The sequence below is a fragment of the Nothobranchius furzeri genome, chromosome 1 (genome assembly GCF_043380555.1).
Source record: "Nothobranchius furzeri strain GRZ-AD chromosome 1, NfurGRZ-RIMD1, whole genome shotgun sequence".
NCBI lineage: Eukaryota > Metazoa > Chordata > Actinopteri > Cyprinodontiformes > Nothobranchiidae > Nothobranchius > Nothobranchius furzeri.
Window position 1 is genome coordinate 99,193,877 of NC_091741.1, and position 14,614 is coordinate 99,208,490.

General features: G+C 44.2%; 2 protein-coding genes across 2 annotated transcripts; both read right to left on the bottom strand.

Annotated features, from left to right (window-relative positions):
- Positions 1 to 239: 239 nt before the first annotated feature.
- On the bottom strand, positions 240 to 1,139 carry LOC139070745 (cis-aconitate decarboxylase-like). Its single transcript, XM_070553536.1, has one exon. The coding sequence runs from the start codon at positions 1,137 to 1,139 to the stop codon at positions 240 to 242; it is 900 nt and encodes a 299-aa protein (XP_070409637.1).
- A 9,094-nt stretch (positions 1,140 to 10,233) lies between these two features.
- On the bottom strand, positions 10,234 to 13,910 carry LOC139070370 (uncharacterized). Its single transcript, XM_070552524.1, has 2 exons — positions 10,581 to 13,910; positions 10,234 to 10,483 (listed from the first exon to the last, which is right to left on the bottom strand). Exons 1-2 carry the CDS (start codon positions 12,759 to 12,761, stop codon positions 10,454 to 10,456), a joined length of 2,211 nt encoding a protein of 736 aa, XP_070408625.1. The 5' UTR covers positions 12,762 to 13,910; the 3' UTR covers positions 10,234 to 10,453.
- Between the last annotated feature and the right edge of the window lie 704 nt (positions 13,911 to 14,614).

Here is a 14,614-nt window from a genome sequence, read left to right on the forward strand (position 1 = left end):
ACACACACGAGTCATGTTTTTATCTGAATTTTGTTACGATAAAAACAGAATTCAATACCAAAAGACAATCTTGAACAATAGAGGAAACATAAGCTTGAGGTAAACTCCAGAGGAAAAACATGACAATGTGTTTATTTCCAGTCTACACTAAGCAGATCATTTCAGAACATTAATATAAAAATAATATTATTCTTATTTCTATGCTGAAGGATTGTTGGGTTATTGTTCAGTGTTATTGATCACTGCAGCTGTGAGAGAAGAGCTCCACAATCATCCAGTCTGTCCAGCTCCTCCACCACCTCCACAAGCCGCTCCACCTTCTCTGATGGCAGCACCACCTCTGCGTTGCTTCTGAACTTCTTGCTCAGGCTCTCGTTTGTCAGCGGGTTGCGCCAGTGGCCGTAGAAGGTGTCACAGTGGCCCTTCAGGATGTCTCCTCCATCTAGAGTCACCTGGACTTCTCCGTACATGCGGTTGAAATTGGCGGGGTTGTCCTCAGGATGCTCAATGCGAACACGGCTCAGCAGGAAGTGCAGCTCTGGGTGGCTCATGGCGGGCGGGCTGAAGGACTGCACGGTCACCGCACCGTCCTGCAGAGCGCTGAAGGCTTTAAACTGGAAGGAGTGGTGTGCCTCGTGCTCTGACTCGGGAAAAGGCCTGTTGATGTATTTAGACTGGGGGACTCTGAGCAGGATGTCCTGGACCTGATGTGGGGACACCTGTCCTAGACCATGTCCCACAAGGAGCTCATGGACCGCAGCTGCAGCATCAGCTACCCAGTGCATCCCCAGATGGGCAGGAAAACGCTTAAAAGCCATGTCCTGCTCCTCTAACAGGAACACATGTCCACCATCATCAGGTGACTCTAAAGGCTGAGGAACATAATCTTCATAAAAGGCGCTGAAGCCCGCCACTCCTGCAACAGCATCCAAGACCAGAGGACTGGCCTCTAGGCCTCTGGAGGCCAGCAGAGCAGCTTCAAGCCCCAAACGAGAGGCGTTGCCGATGTGAAGGGGCTTGGACTGAGTGGCAGCATTAGCCATCGGAGCTCCAGCTAGAGAAGCTGCTATAGCCAAGGCATGACTGCACTGAGACGGATCCAGAGACAGGAGACGAGAACAGGCTGCTGCACTTCCCATAGGACCCACCACAGTGGGAGGATGGAACCTGTTCACACACACACACACACACACACACACACACACACACACACACACACACACACACACGCACAGACACGCACACACACACACACACACACGCACACACACGCACACACACGCACACACACACACACACACACACACACACACACACACACACACACACACACACACACACACACACAGTTCAGTTAGGACATTTATTCTGTTGTAACTGAAACAATCACTGATCTGCATCACCACTTAAGAATGTTTCTATTGGTTGAATCTTTAGAACAAGATGAATTGATTTAACTCGTTTCAGGTCACCTGAGTTTTTAAAACACCCACCAGATGAAGGGTTTGGTTTGTGCTAATTCTGTTAACATTACACCAAGAGCCCCTGCTGTTCCTACAGTAAGCATCATTACACTGCCATCACTAAAACGGCCTCTTACACCTCAGTGCTGAGATCAGCACAGTCAAACAAGGACGTCTTTAAACGAACGTGTTCATGAAGATCGTGCTAAAACCAGACTTTCTGGTTCAAGCTTGACTTGTGCTGTGAGGCACTGACCTCTTGGGATTGCTGCGTGCTTCATTAGAGAACCTCATCAGACGGCCCTGGATCTCAATGCCGACATTGAAGGCCAGTAAGAAGTCCAGACCGCTTGGTTTGCTGTTAGCCGGCATCATGTCACTGAGAGCAAACAAAGCTGGGAGAACAGCTCCTGAGGGATGAGTGGCTGGATGCCACGTGTCGTCAAAGTCCATGGAATGAGTCTGGAAGCAACCAGAGTTTGTGTCTCATCATACTGAAGCTGAAAGGAGTCAGAATAATAACTTTTTCTGTGAGGGTCATAACTAGATCAGAACCCAGCTTTGAACACCTTGCCTGTGCCGTGTCTGAATGATCCACTTCTTTATGTTTTTTTCTGAAGTGAACACTGACATGTTTTCTGTTCCTGGTGTGTTTTCAAAAGAAAAATGACTTTCATTCCTAAATCAGGCCATCGAGGGGGAAGAAAGTAGCTTCTTTGGAAATGTTTGATGGGAAACTTTAAGGCCAGCTCAGCTGATTTAATTTCTATATCCTAACCCTGTTGTCTTTGGGAGCCACGCTGCACCAACAGCTGAGAAAAGCTGTTTATACAAAATGTTTCCACTGATGTTTATGTGGTTATTTATATATGGTTGTTTTCCACTTATGTTTCTCACCGCTACTCCATTAACGAAAGCTGCCAGTGTTGGGGAGAGTCTGATCCCTCTGCGTCCGTACACAGAGCTGATGTGATCCGGAGCATACATGTGCTAAGAACAAACACAGAAACAACCCTACATTCACTCATCTGTTCTGGACACATTTGGGTTGGACCTGACTCAGACTTTCACTTTGCCTCACCTGGCAGAACTGAAGAGCCAGCTCAAACACATCTGTCCTGCTCCCTATCAGTCCGACCCCGATGCTGTCCAGCACCATCCTTTTGCTGCGATGGAGCACAACCGGAGACAAATGCTGAGGCTTTATTTCACTGATGAACTTCCCAAAACTGGCTGTGACCGTATCTTCTGGGGCTGGGTGCTTCTGGACTGCAGGAATGAAAAGATAAAAGTTGTTTAATAAAGGTTATTAATTAAGGTTATTATTATTATTTTTAATCAAAGTCAGCATATCTGTTTACCCTCCACTGCAGTGTTATGCAGTCTTCTGGCAGCCCGCACTGGTCTGATGGTTTTCTTTGAGACAAAACATAAATCAGAACAAAGCATTTCAGTTATTTTTCACATCTCAGGATGACTACAGGCTGATGAGTTCCTGCATTAACTTGTTCACGTCTTTAATCTAATGTTTGTGTTTGAAAGAGCCAGTGTAGAGGTGTAACAGGTGTTTCCCAGCATGAGTGTTCTCCTCAACAATTAGCAAGAGTTATTTTATAGTTCCCTGCCTTGGCCGCACTACAAACCTCTACTTTTAGATATTTTTATGACTTCTTATTTGAAAAGGACTTAAAACCATCACTTTTAGAGTCTGAAAACTGACTAAAAGCATAAATATGTCGGTAATCTTACCTGTAGCGTGGAGAACATGACTTCAAGTTTCTGTCACAATGATCTTGTTTCTTGTTTCTCTTGGATGCAGCAGCTGAGCAGTGAAGGATGCTGATGCTTTTGTGGCTGAAAATCCACCTGCCTTATATAGTCCAGGACTTACAATGACCGGAAACACCAAAGGAGCAGGAAGGGCAGGTTCCTTTTGCAATCCTGCATCACATCAGAATGAGGCTTTTCCACCCGGGTCATTATCTGTGGTGTAACGTTCACCATCATCAATAGCCTTGAGGGGGAGGAAGGAGAAAGAAGGAGGAAACGCCACTTTTGTGTAAAGTGAAAGGCAGTGATGTCACCTGTAAGTATGCTGCTGTGTGACAGAGTGGGGAATTCTCAGTAACTCCTCCTTTACACAAACAGATCATATTTAAGGCAAACCTTCGTCCCTCCTTCAGCACAACTCAGCTTTCCATCAGTCTGAACAACTTCAACAGGTAAAACTTTGTTCTTTCTTTTATTGCCGACAGGAGTAAATATTTTGTTTCTGCATGTCACCCATCAAAGATCCTTAAACATGTAGCTAGATTATTATATACTCTGCTTTGTAGATTGAATCAGACCTAAATCTGCATAAAGGATGCTCCCTGACAAGAGTTTATTTATAAATATTAAAACTATTATTGCAATATCCTGTAGTTTTTCAACAATATGAAAATAACAGTAATGTTAGGGGTATTATTCTATTGATAAAATTGTTTTCATTTAGAATAAATTCTTCCTCTTCAGAGAGCCTGTTAGAGGAGCGTCGTAATAAATGACTTTTACATTAGTTACATGACAAGAGTGGCTCAGCCTACTTATGACAGGCAAGGCCCGTCTTATATTATATTATATTATATTATATTATATTATATTATATTATATTATATTATATTATGCTCAATCTTTCATTGGTTCCTTTTAAAATTAATATATTAATGTTGTTGTTGACGATTACCATTTTAGACTTTTATCATAAGTTTGGATTGTCTACAGAAACACCATGGCAGCAGACGGGTTTCCTGCCAGTTTCTACGGAGAACCAGGAGTATTAGGAATGTTATCACTCCAGGCAGCCTATGGATTCACAGCTGGAAGCGTTGCTTTACTGGTCGATAATGCCTTCCTCATGCTGATTGGTAAGGTCTAGTATCTGCTTTCAGCGCTGGAATTCACAGTTTTTATTCATTCATAATTTTGTACTTTTGTTTCTTCTGTTAGCTGCTTATAGGAACGTGGTTCTGTTGTTTCTAACAACAATCATGGAGGTTGTTCTTGTCTGCTTCCTTCTCTCCACCCTGCACAGACATCCATACCAACTTGAAAGTGAGTTAAAACCGCCTGTTATAAACTTTATGTATTTACGATGCTGACTCTCATCAGAACAAATAAAGTCTAACATCCAGAAATGATGTATTGCAGTTGCCATGCTTGCATTGGTATCCATCATTTGCTTTTATGGCACCTTGGCTTCATTGATGAACTGCATCTTCTCACAAAGAGTGATCCCAATGGGTCCTCCCATAATAAAGGTAATGACCGAAGTTTAGATTGACCTACCTTTAAGAATCAGTGTGAATAATTAATAAAAATGTGTGTGTGTGTTTTGTTTTAGGAAAAAGTGAAACAGGAAGCTTGTGACGAGCCGTCCTGTCCGGTGGCTAGCTCGCGTCTCACCAGCGGTCTGTTGAAGATAGCTCGACTTCTCGAGGACGGGGGTGTGTGTGGTATTCCCACAGATACTGTGTACGCTCTGGCTGCTTCCTGCAAGAATCCTCAGGCGATAGAAAAAATCTACAACATTAAAGTAAGAAGATAGAGGAGGCTTGTTTAACAGCATTATACATTTTCATGAAGTCACCATCTTGTTGAATTGGACCTTTTGCAGGACAGACCTGCAGAGAAGCCTATATGCATTTGCATCTCCAGTGTGGAACAGCTGGTTGCAGCCAGGCCTCCTTTCAGCCCTCTGCTGTGGGAGTTCATGAGGAATGTGTATCCTGGAGGCATCAGCTGCATTGTCAGCAAAGGAGACTGGCTTTACAGACTAGGTCAGCAGTGTAGAGTGTTTGAATGTTGAGTGGCAGAATTCTGTATCAGTTTTCAGTTTTTACGTGAACTTTAACCTCATTTCTGTAGGAGTTGGACCTGCTTATGACCGTGTTGGTACCAGAGACAGCATCATGATCCGTGTCCCAGACCACACCGTGACCTGCCACCTATGTGACATCACTGGACCCCTGGCCATAACATCAGCCAATCCCAGTGGAGAATCAGACAGCACCCACCACAGCATGGTCATTAAGTAAGAGTCTCCTCAAAGAAGTTTCATGCAAACTAACAAACAACACATCTCTAAAACTTTTAGCACCATACACTAATTACTGTTTCAAACTGCTTCTTTTGCTGCAGTCGCCTGGGACACAAGATCCAAGGAGTACTTTGTGATGGTGACTCGAATGAAGTAGTTGCTTCAACTGTGGTCAACTGCCTGAGGATTGATGAAGGTAAGGGGCCATGATTTCTTCCTACTGGGGCTGTTTAAGGTCAAGTTTCTAACTGAAGCTCTTCTAACCTTCGTTCAGGAGTCATCACCATTGTGAGAGAAGGCTGTGTCCCTGCTATCAAAGTCCAACAGATTTTTGACAGACTGAAGAACTCCATGATTTGAGTGTCTCTTAGCGAAGACTGTCTACCTGGCTGATCACGTTCAAGTCAACTTGTCTAACCCAAGCTGTGCTTTGCTTTTCATACTGACAAACAGCAAAAGAGGGAAAAAGAAAACTAAAGATGTGTGTTTATATGGATGTAACTTTTGTGTCTTAGTGGATGCATAGATAGATAACTAATTCAAAAGTCATCTTAAACTGCATGAACTCCACAATGTTTTGGACTATTTATATATTTATTGTTATATTTATTTTCAAAATATATCAACACAAACAATTTGAATCTGTAAATAAATAGTTATGCTTTTTAATTTATAATGTTTGAACTCATTGTAAAACAGAAAGAATGTCTTTGTGTGGTTTCTGCATTGAAACTCTCTCGTGCATTAATTTATTTGTGCAATAAAAACAACTAAAGTTTATTAAGGCTTGCATCTTTAAATAATTACTAAATGTTTTCTAGATGAATGCATTCTCTCCCTCAGTACATCTTTATTCAGATCTTCAGATAAAACAATATCAACAATGGTGTTTAAAAGCTTGACATAAATAGATATATTTTTGAACAATTACTAATTAAGCACTTGACAGCATCTAGTTATTTGTCAGAGGTCATTAGCAGCTCAAGAACTCTGAAACAATTCAACCATCTAATTTTATTATGAGCTCTTTAAATATGGGGATCCCTTGTTTAATCAATACATTTGCAGTGGTCTCTAGTAGTAATGAAGCCTTGTAAGTCGTACTCTGGGGAAACAGAGCTCAGGAACAGTTTCAGGAAGTAGAAATGAGCCACATCAGAGTTGAGGATTGGCCTGAAGTAGCTAATGCTAACGGTTAGCTTAGACTGTTGGACAGATTGTCTGCTGTTTCCTGGACCCTAAACCAACAACAGCCTTCCCTGTCGTGAGTCAAGATAGACGAGTCCATGAATTCTCTCTCTCTCTCTCTCTCTCTCATATATATATATATATATATATATATATATATATATATATATATATATATATATATTGTTACACCCCTCTATGGGCTCAGCTAGGAAGGTGAGGGGAATAAACATAAGATGGACCAGTCTAACAAAAAGTGACCCTCGTTGGGGAGAAAAAGGCTTGTCCAAGCAAGACCAAACTCAAAGTTTCTTTTCAAGGATTTTATTACAAAAAGAAAGTACCAAAAGAAGGGCCAAAAACCCTTACCAAACTGAGTTTAAACGAATAACTAAAAATGTCCAGAGGACCAACCACTCTTAAAATTAATCTCCTTTATTTAAAAAGGGAATGAAACAGCAAAAGGGGAAAATCCCACCCTTAAATTAACCAAGGTTTGTCTAACAGACAAAACCAAATGCTGAATTAACTTAGGTTACCCAAACAACAAAAATAGCTCAGGAAACTGAGACTTCAAAAGGGGAATAATCCCCACCTGGTAATTTAAACCACAAGATGGTCTAGCAGACACACCAAAACCAAAATTACCGCTTAAATGCAACTATCCCAAAACACAAAAGGTTCTAAAGCTGCTTCTTTACAAAAAGCCAACAACAACCTGTTAACTGCCAACGGGGAGAGAACAAACGTTGCCTCTGCAACTCCAAACATTTCTCTCCCCTGATGAGCTCCAGCTGGCCGCTTTTGAAGGGCCGGCTGATGAGATAAAAAGTCCCAGCTGCTTGTGCCTGCCGCTCCGGCGCTCTCCATGGTGCTGGAGTAAGGACAACATCCCAGAGCGTAGCTGTCCGTGGTGCTGCGCTGCTGCACAGGGAACGGCGCGGAGCACACCTCTGGGCTTCAAAACGGCTGCGGCCGTAACATCCCCACCCTTAAAAGAAAAAAGGAGGGGGTGAGATAAAGAATCTAAAACCATACCTAAGACACCACCATCTTTTTTCTTAAAACGCAAGATGCATTTAAAACTCAACAGTATCCTCCATTTACACACAACCAGGGCATCCCGCTAACTACCTATGGGGGAGCTTCTCTAACTCAACCCTTGCTCTTCATGCGGGTTAAGGCGGGCAGATTAAGCACATGTGTGGGTGTACACATACAAACCAGCGACGACGAGGGGTGGCCCATTGGCAAGCCCGTCCCCCATCACCCTGGGGTGCTCCCGAGATGTCTGCAGGACACAGACAACACTAGCCTCTTGCCGCAACCCTAGAGAAAACAACAAACGGCAACACCCTAAAGAGGGTGAAGCCCTTGTGCCTACAAGGGGCCCTGGAAGGAGGAGTTAAAACAAATTGTATGCATCTATGATATGTAGTGGTTATTGGACGCTACAGGTTACCAAAACTTCTGGACAACCCATCAGCAATTATGTTGTTAGTCCCCTTCTTGTGTCGAACCTCGATGGCATATTCCTGTAGGATGAGCGCCCACCGCATGAGCCGCTGGTTCTGGTTATACAGCCTACTGAGGAAAGTCAAAGGGTTATGGTCTGTATACACTATTGTAGGAGAACAACTGGAACCCACGTAAACGTGGAAATGCTGCAATGAAAGGAGTAGAGCCAACGTTTCCTTTTCAATGGTGGAATAGTGCAGTTGGTGTCGGTTGAACTTCTTAGAAAAATAACAGACCGGATGAGCAATACCAGCTGAATCTTCCTGGATCAGCACACTTCCAGCGGCTATAGCGCTGGCATCAACTTCCAGCTTGAACGGCCTGGTCAGATCGGGTGCAGCCAGGACAGGAGCAGAGCACAGCAGCAGCTTGGCAGCCTCAAAAGAGGCTTGGCACTCCGAAGTCCATTCAAACTTCCTTTTGGGACTTAGCTGATCTGTGAGAAGAACAACGGCAGAAAAGTTTCGACAAAACCCCCTATAGTATCCAACCATGCCCAGGAACCGTCTCAGTTCTCGGCGAGTAGAGGGAGGAGGAAACGACATCATAGCCTTCACCTTTTCATGCAGGACCTTTACTTTCCCCTGCCCAACTTCTTTACCTAAGTAAGTGACGGTAGCCTTAACAAAGTCACATTTGGCCAAGTTCAGGGTCAGGTTGGCCTGCACCAGACGATCAAATAACTGAGTGAGAGTGTTGAGGTGTTCTTCCCAGGTGTCTGTATAAACAACAATATCGTCGAGGTAAGCACTACAATGTGAGAGGCCAGAAGTAACAGTGTTAATTAACCTTTGGAAGGTGGCAGGTGCATTTTTCATGCCAAAGGGTAACACAGTGTACTGTAAAAAGGCATCTGGGGTAACAAAAGCTGACATAAGAGAAGCTTCTTCTGTTAAAGGTACCTGCCAATATCCCTTTAACAGGTCCAACTTAGTCACAAACTTGGAAGGTCCCACACTGTCAACGCAATCATCTATATGGGGTAGAGGATATGAGTCTGAGATGGTAACCGCATTTAACTTCCTGTAATCGGTTATAAACCGAGCGGTTCCATCTGGTTTCCTCTCCACCAGACAGGGTGAACTCCAGGGGCTCCTGCTGGGAATAGCAAAGCCATTTTTCAATAAGTACTCCGTTTCTTCTTTCATAATCAGTCTTTTCTCGGGACTAGCACGGTACGGATGCTGTCTAATGGGCTTGGCTTCACTCACCTCAACATGATGTGCTAACACAGTGGTCTGAGTGGGCACATCAACAAACAGACTCTTCCTAGAGTGAATTAACTTCACCAAGTCTCCAGCCATTTCAGGTGACAAATGTGTTATCTGTCCTTCCAGTTCCTTAAGTGCCTCGGAGTTATTTAACCGAGGACTACAACTAGAGGGGAAGTCTTCTCCGACTTCACCAGCTTCCTGTGGTACCATAGGTTTGTTAGCAGCATCTGGTACTAAAACACAAGTTGTTACAGGTTTAGACAGAGGGGAACCATCCTCATAGCGCTTCAACATGTTAACATGACAAACCCTGCTTTTCTGTCTCCTGGCAGGTGTGTGTAGCACATAATTTGTGTCCCCGAGCTTACTCAGGATCTCAAATGGTCCCTCAAATTTGGTGCTGAGAGCCGAATTGGACAAAGGAGTTAGAACCAGTACCTTGTCTCCAACTGCAAAGTTACGTCTGGTTGCCGTCTTATCCTACTGAACCTTCATCTTCAGTTTAGCTTTGTCCAAGTGAGTTTTAGCAATAGAGTTTGCTTCCTTTAATCTTTTCTGGAAGAGTTGGACATACTCCCGCACTTTTCTGTCAGGCGGATCAGAAAAAAGAAATCTCTCTTTTAGAGCTTTCAGGGGACCACGAGGAGTGTGTCCAAACACAAGCTGGGCAGGACTAAAACCAAGAGAATCCTGCACAGCCTCACGAGCAGCAAACAACACAAAAGGCAATCCTTCTTCCCACGTTTTGCTTTTACTTAAGCAATACTTTGTCAGCATTGCCTTTAAAGTTTGGTGCCATCTTTCCAAAGCGCCTTGACTCTGAGGATGATACGCGGATGACATGACATGTGTGATTCCTAAGGTTTTTGTTACCTGTTTGAACAGTTTAGATTTGAAGTTTGTCCCTTGGTCGGTCTGTATTACCTTTGGTAACCCAAAGATGGAGAAGAAATGGGTTAGAGCTCTGATTATAGACCTGGTGGTGATGGAGTTCAGCGGTATGGCCTCCGGAAACCTTGTAGCTGAACACATAAGGGTTAACAAAAATCGCTTTCCTGTTCTAGAAGGAGGTAAAGGTCCCACACAGTCTAAGATGACATGGTCAAAAGGCGTACTCACTACAGGAATGGGCTGTAACGGGGCAGGAGGAATGGGCTGGTTCGGCTTTCCTGTCATCTGACAGACATGACAACGCCGACAGAAGAGAGACACCTCTTTCTTCATCCCTGGCCAAAAGAAATGCTGCAACAACAGTTTATAAGTTTTGTTGACACCCAAATGGCCAGACCAGTCACTCTCGTGTGCCAAGGAGACCACATGTTCTCTGTAAGAGGATGGAACAATTATTTGTTTCACCAACCCCCATTCCATGCCCTCAGCCGCGGGCTGAGGCCAACAACGCACCAGCACATCATTATCTAATAAATAATGTGTTGTAGTTTTGTCTGTTTTATCTGAAGTGGTCACCTGTTCAAAATAAGGTTTCAGAGTAATATCACTCTTCTGTGCAGCAGAAAGGGTTTCTGCCGTAAGTGGAAAAGGTTCTCCTTGCTGAGGATCAGCATCAGCCTTTTCTCTCTGCTCTTCTGCGTCTGATGACGGAACAAATCCAAGTTCATCATGGGCTGTCTGTTCGGAGTCATCACTGAGGAGTCTCATCAGCACCGAGTCACTTAACTGGATGTCCGCATTATTCTGCGTTTGCGAACGGGTGACAGCACAAGCTGGGTAAAAATGTGAATCAGCAGCACAATTTACATGTTCGGCTTGAGGTTGAGGAACTACTTCTAGAAGAGGTAGCACTTTACCTCCAGCAACATCATTCCCCAACAACACATCAACCCCGTTTACCGGTAAATGGTCACAAATGGCAACATCAAAGCAGCCGCTAACGAGCTGGCATTCCAGGTGAACGCGGTGCACCTGGGCAGGCAGGGATTTCATTTCAATTCCCTGTAACAAAACAGCGTACCCGCGTGAACTACTGGCTGAAAATGGGAGTGCGCTGCTCAGTATTAACGTTTGAGACGCACCTGTGTCTCTCAAAATGCGAACGTTTTGCTTGTCTGCATCACCAGGAGTCAACGAGATCTCCCCCGAAAGAATAAAGGGTGCAAAAAAAGCATCAGGCTCCCCGGCGGCGCACAAGGGGTTAACCACAGGCGACTTTTTAAGGAATGCAACTTCCTTAGGAGCTGCAGTGGGCTTCCCGTTCTTTTTCTGCAACATAAAACAATCCTTAAGAACGTGTCCCGTTCTGTGACAATAGTAACAGGTACGGGTTTCAGGATTTCCGTTTTGAGAGCTTCTTTTTATGGATTTCTTCATCAAAACGGGCTGAACGTCTTTTCTCTCATCTCTCCTCACAATCTCTCTGTGAGTGAGTGTGAATTCGTCCGCTAAAAGGGACGCAGCTGATAAAGTGCTGACTTTTTGTTCGTTTAAGTAGGTTACCAGTCTCTCAGGCAGCTTACGTTTAAAATCCTCCAAAAGGATAAGCTCTCGGAGGTCACTCAAAGTTTTAATTTTTGTGGACGCACACCATTTATCAAACAGCATGCTTATTTCACGTGCAAATTCCACATGTGTTTGTCCAGCACTTTTCTTAGCTTGTCTGAATTTTTGACGATAAGCTTCAGGGATTAACTCATACGCTTGTAGTATAACAGTTTTCACTCGGTCATAGTCCAGACTATCTGTGACAGGGAGCGCAGACAGAACTTCTAAAGCTCTGCCGCTCAGCTTGCACTGGAGCAGCAGAGACCACACCCCGCGCGGCCACTGCAACGTCTCCGCAATTCTTTCAAAAGCTACAAAATAGCTGTCAACCTCGGTCTCTCTAAATGTAGGCATTAAGGAAATGCACTTACTAATGTCAAAGGCCGGGGTTGTGGCGGGTTGCGGAGCTTTGGTGGGCGTGATATGAAGTCCAGGGTTGGAAAGCTGGGCTTCCAGTTCCAATTTCCTTATTCTCACAGCTGTGTCAGCTTCAATCTCCATCCTCCGAACCTCCAGTTCCATCTGGAGTCTTTTAGCCTGGGCTCTCTCCTCTCTTTCCATGTCCAGACGTGCCAGCCGCACCTGCAGTCGTGCGTCTCGAGATCCTTCCGTCGGCGAACCTGGGGAGGTCGGAACAGACTTTCGTACGGTTAGAGGAGTTTTTCCTGTCTCCATCGTCTCACCCTCATGATCCTCCGCAGCAGCAGGGACTTCAGGATCGTCACATTCATCAGGATCTGCAGGAGATCCTTCTGGTTCCGTCTTTGCACCAGACTCATTCTCAGTCTTTAAAATCCCCATGTCCTCCAAATGCTCCACAATGAGCAATTTCAAGTCTTTTTTTCAGCACAGGGTTTGGGATGTCAAGAGCAAGGTTGACAGCTATCTGCAGAAGGTCAGCCTTGCGGCAACGCTCCAGCACCTCACGGGATGGAGCCTCCATAAATGTCTCCACACAAAACTGAGCCATGTTTAAGCACAAAACAAAATGACACAACACAAAACAGCGTGGGTTTTGTGTCTTCACAAAACCAACAAAGAGCAAATGTTAAAACTAGTCCAAACGTTTGGCACGGGCTTAACTGATCTAAAACAGGCTATAACCGTGTAATAAAACAGCTATAAATCAGTGAAATCCCAGACGAGCCCCCATTTATGTTACACCCCTCTATGGGCTCAGCTAGGAAGGTGAGGGGAATAAACATAAGATGGACCAGTCTAACAAAAAGTGACCCTCGTTGGGGAGAAAAAGGCTTGTCCAAGCAAGACCAAACTCAAAGTTTCTTTTCAAGGATTTTATTACAAAAAGAAAGTACCAAAAGAAGGGCCAAAAACCCTTACCAAACTGAGTTTAAACGAATAACTAAAAATGTCCAGAGGACCAACCACTCTTAAAATTAATCTCCTTTATTTAAAAAGGGAATGAAACAGCAAAAGGGGAAAATCCCACCCTTAAATTAACCAAGGTTTGTCTAACAGACAAAACCAAATGCTGAATTAACTTAGGTTACCCAAACAACAAAAATAGCTCAGGAAACTGAGACTTCAAAAGGGGAATAATCCCCACCTGGTAATTTAAACCACAAGATGGTCTAGCAGACACACCAAAACCAAAATTACCGCTTAAATGCAACTATCCCAAAACACAAAAGGTTCTAAAGCTGCTTCTTTACAAAAAGCCAACAACAACCTGTTAACTGCCAACGGGGAGAGAACAAACGTTGCCTCTGCAACTCCAAACATTTCTCTCCCCTGATGAGCTCCAGCTGGCCGCTTTTGAAGGGCCGGCTGATGAGATAAAAAGTCCCAGCTGCTTGTGCCTGCCGCTCCGGCGCTCTCCATGGTGCTGGAGTAAGGACAACATCCCAGAGCGTAGCTGTCCGTGGTGCTGCGCTGCTGCACAGGGAACGGCGCGGAGCACACCTCTGGGCTTCAAAACGGCTGCGGCCGTAACATATATATATATATATATTTATATATATTATATATATATATATATATATATATATATATATATATATATATATATATATATATATATAATCTTTTCTTTACTTTCTTTGAATATATATATTCACTTCTTTTCCGGCAGTCACAGAGAACAGACGCTTCTCTTTTTGCTCCCTTATCTTTTTTCCCAAGGCTCTTTGTCTTGTCTACCCACAGAGTGCTTCCCTGCACTTCTTCTGAAAACCCCTATTTTTTAGGAATGAATTTGTTAAATTGGTCACTCAACGCAATTGATAAGATTTTTTCATTAATGAGAACGGAGCAGGGGGCTCCCACTTGCCCGCAAAGGACACACCCGGCAGGATATATGATGGATTCCTGGAAATAGTGGAAGATCGTATGCCTCTCCCAGCCGTCCATTGAGGACGTCGTAGACGTGTGGATGTTTGGCCTGATGATCACTGGATTACTTCTGATTGGAGTGGAAGGATGTCTGGTTCCCTGGAAATTTGGGAAGACGGGAGTGATTGGAGGGCGACCCGCACCCACGGAGAGCACCGTCCTTGTGGAGACCTCACAGACTGGGATGCTACTTGATGTGAATCGCAAGCTGGACAATGTTCTAGCTGCGATACCGAAGTTAGTGCGCAAAATGGATGTCATCTCGGAGAGGGTCACTGGACGGTGTGGAGATGTTTAAAACC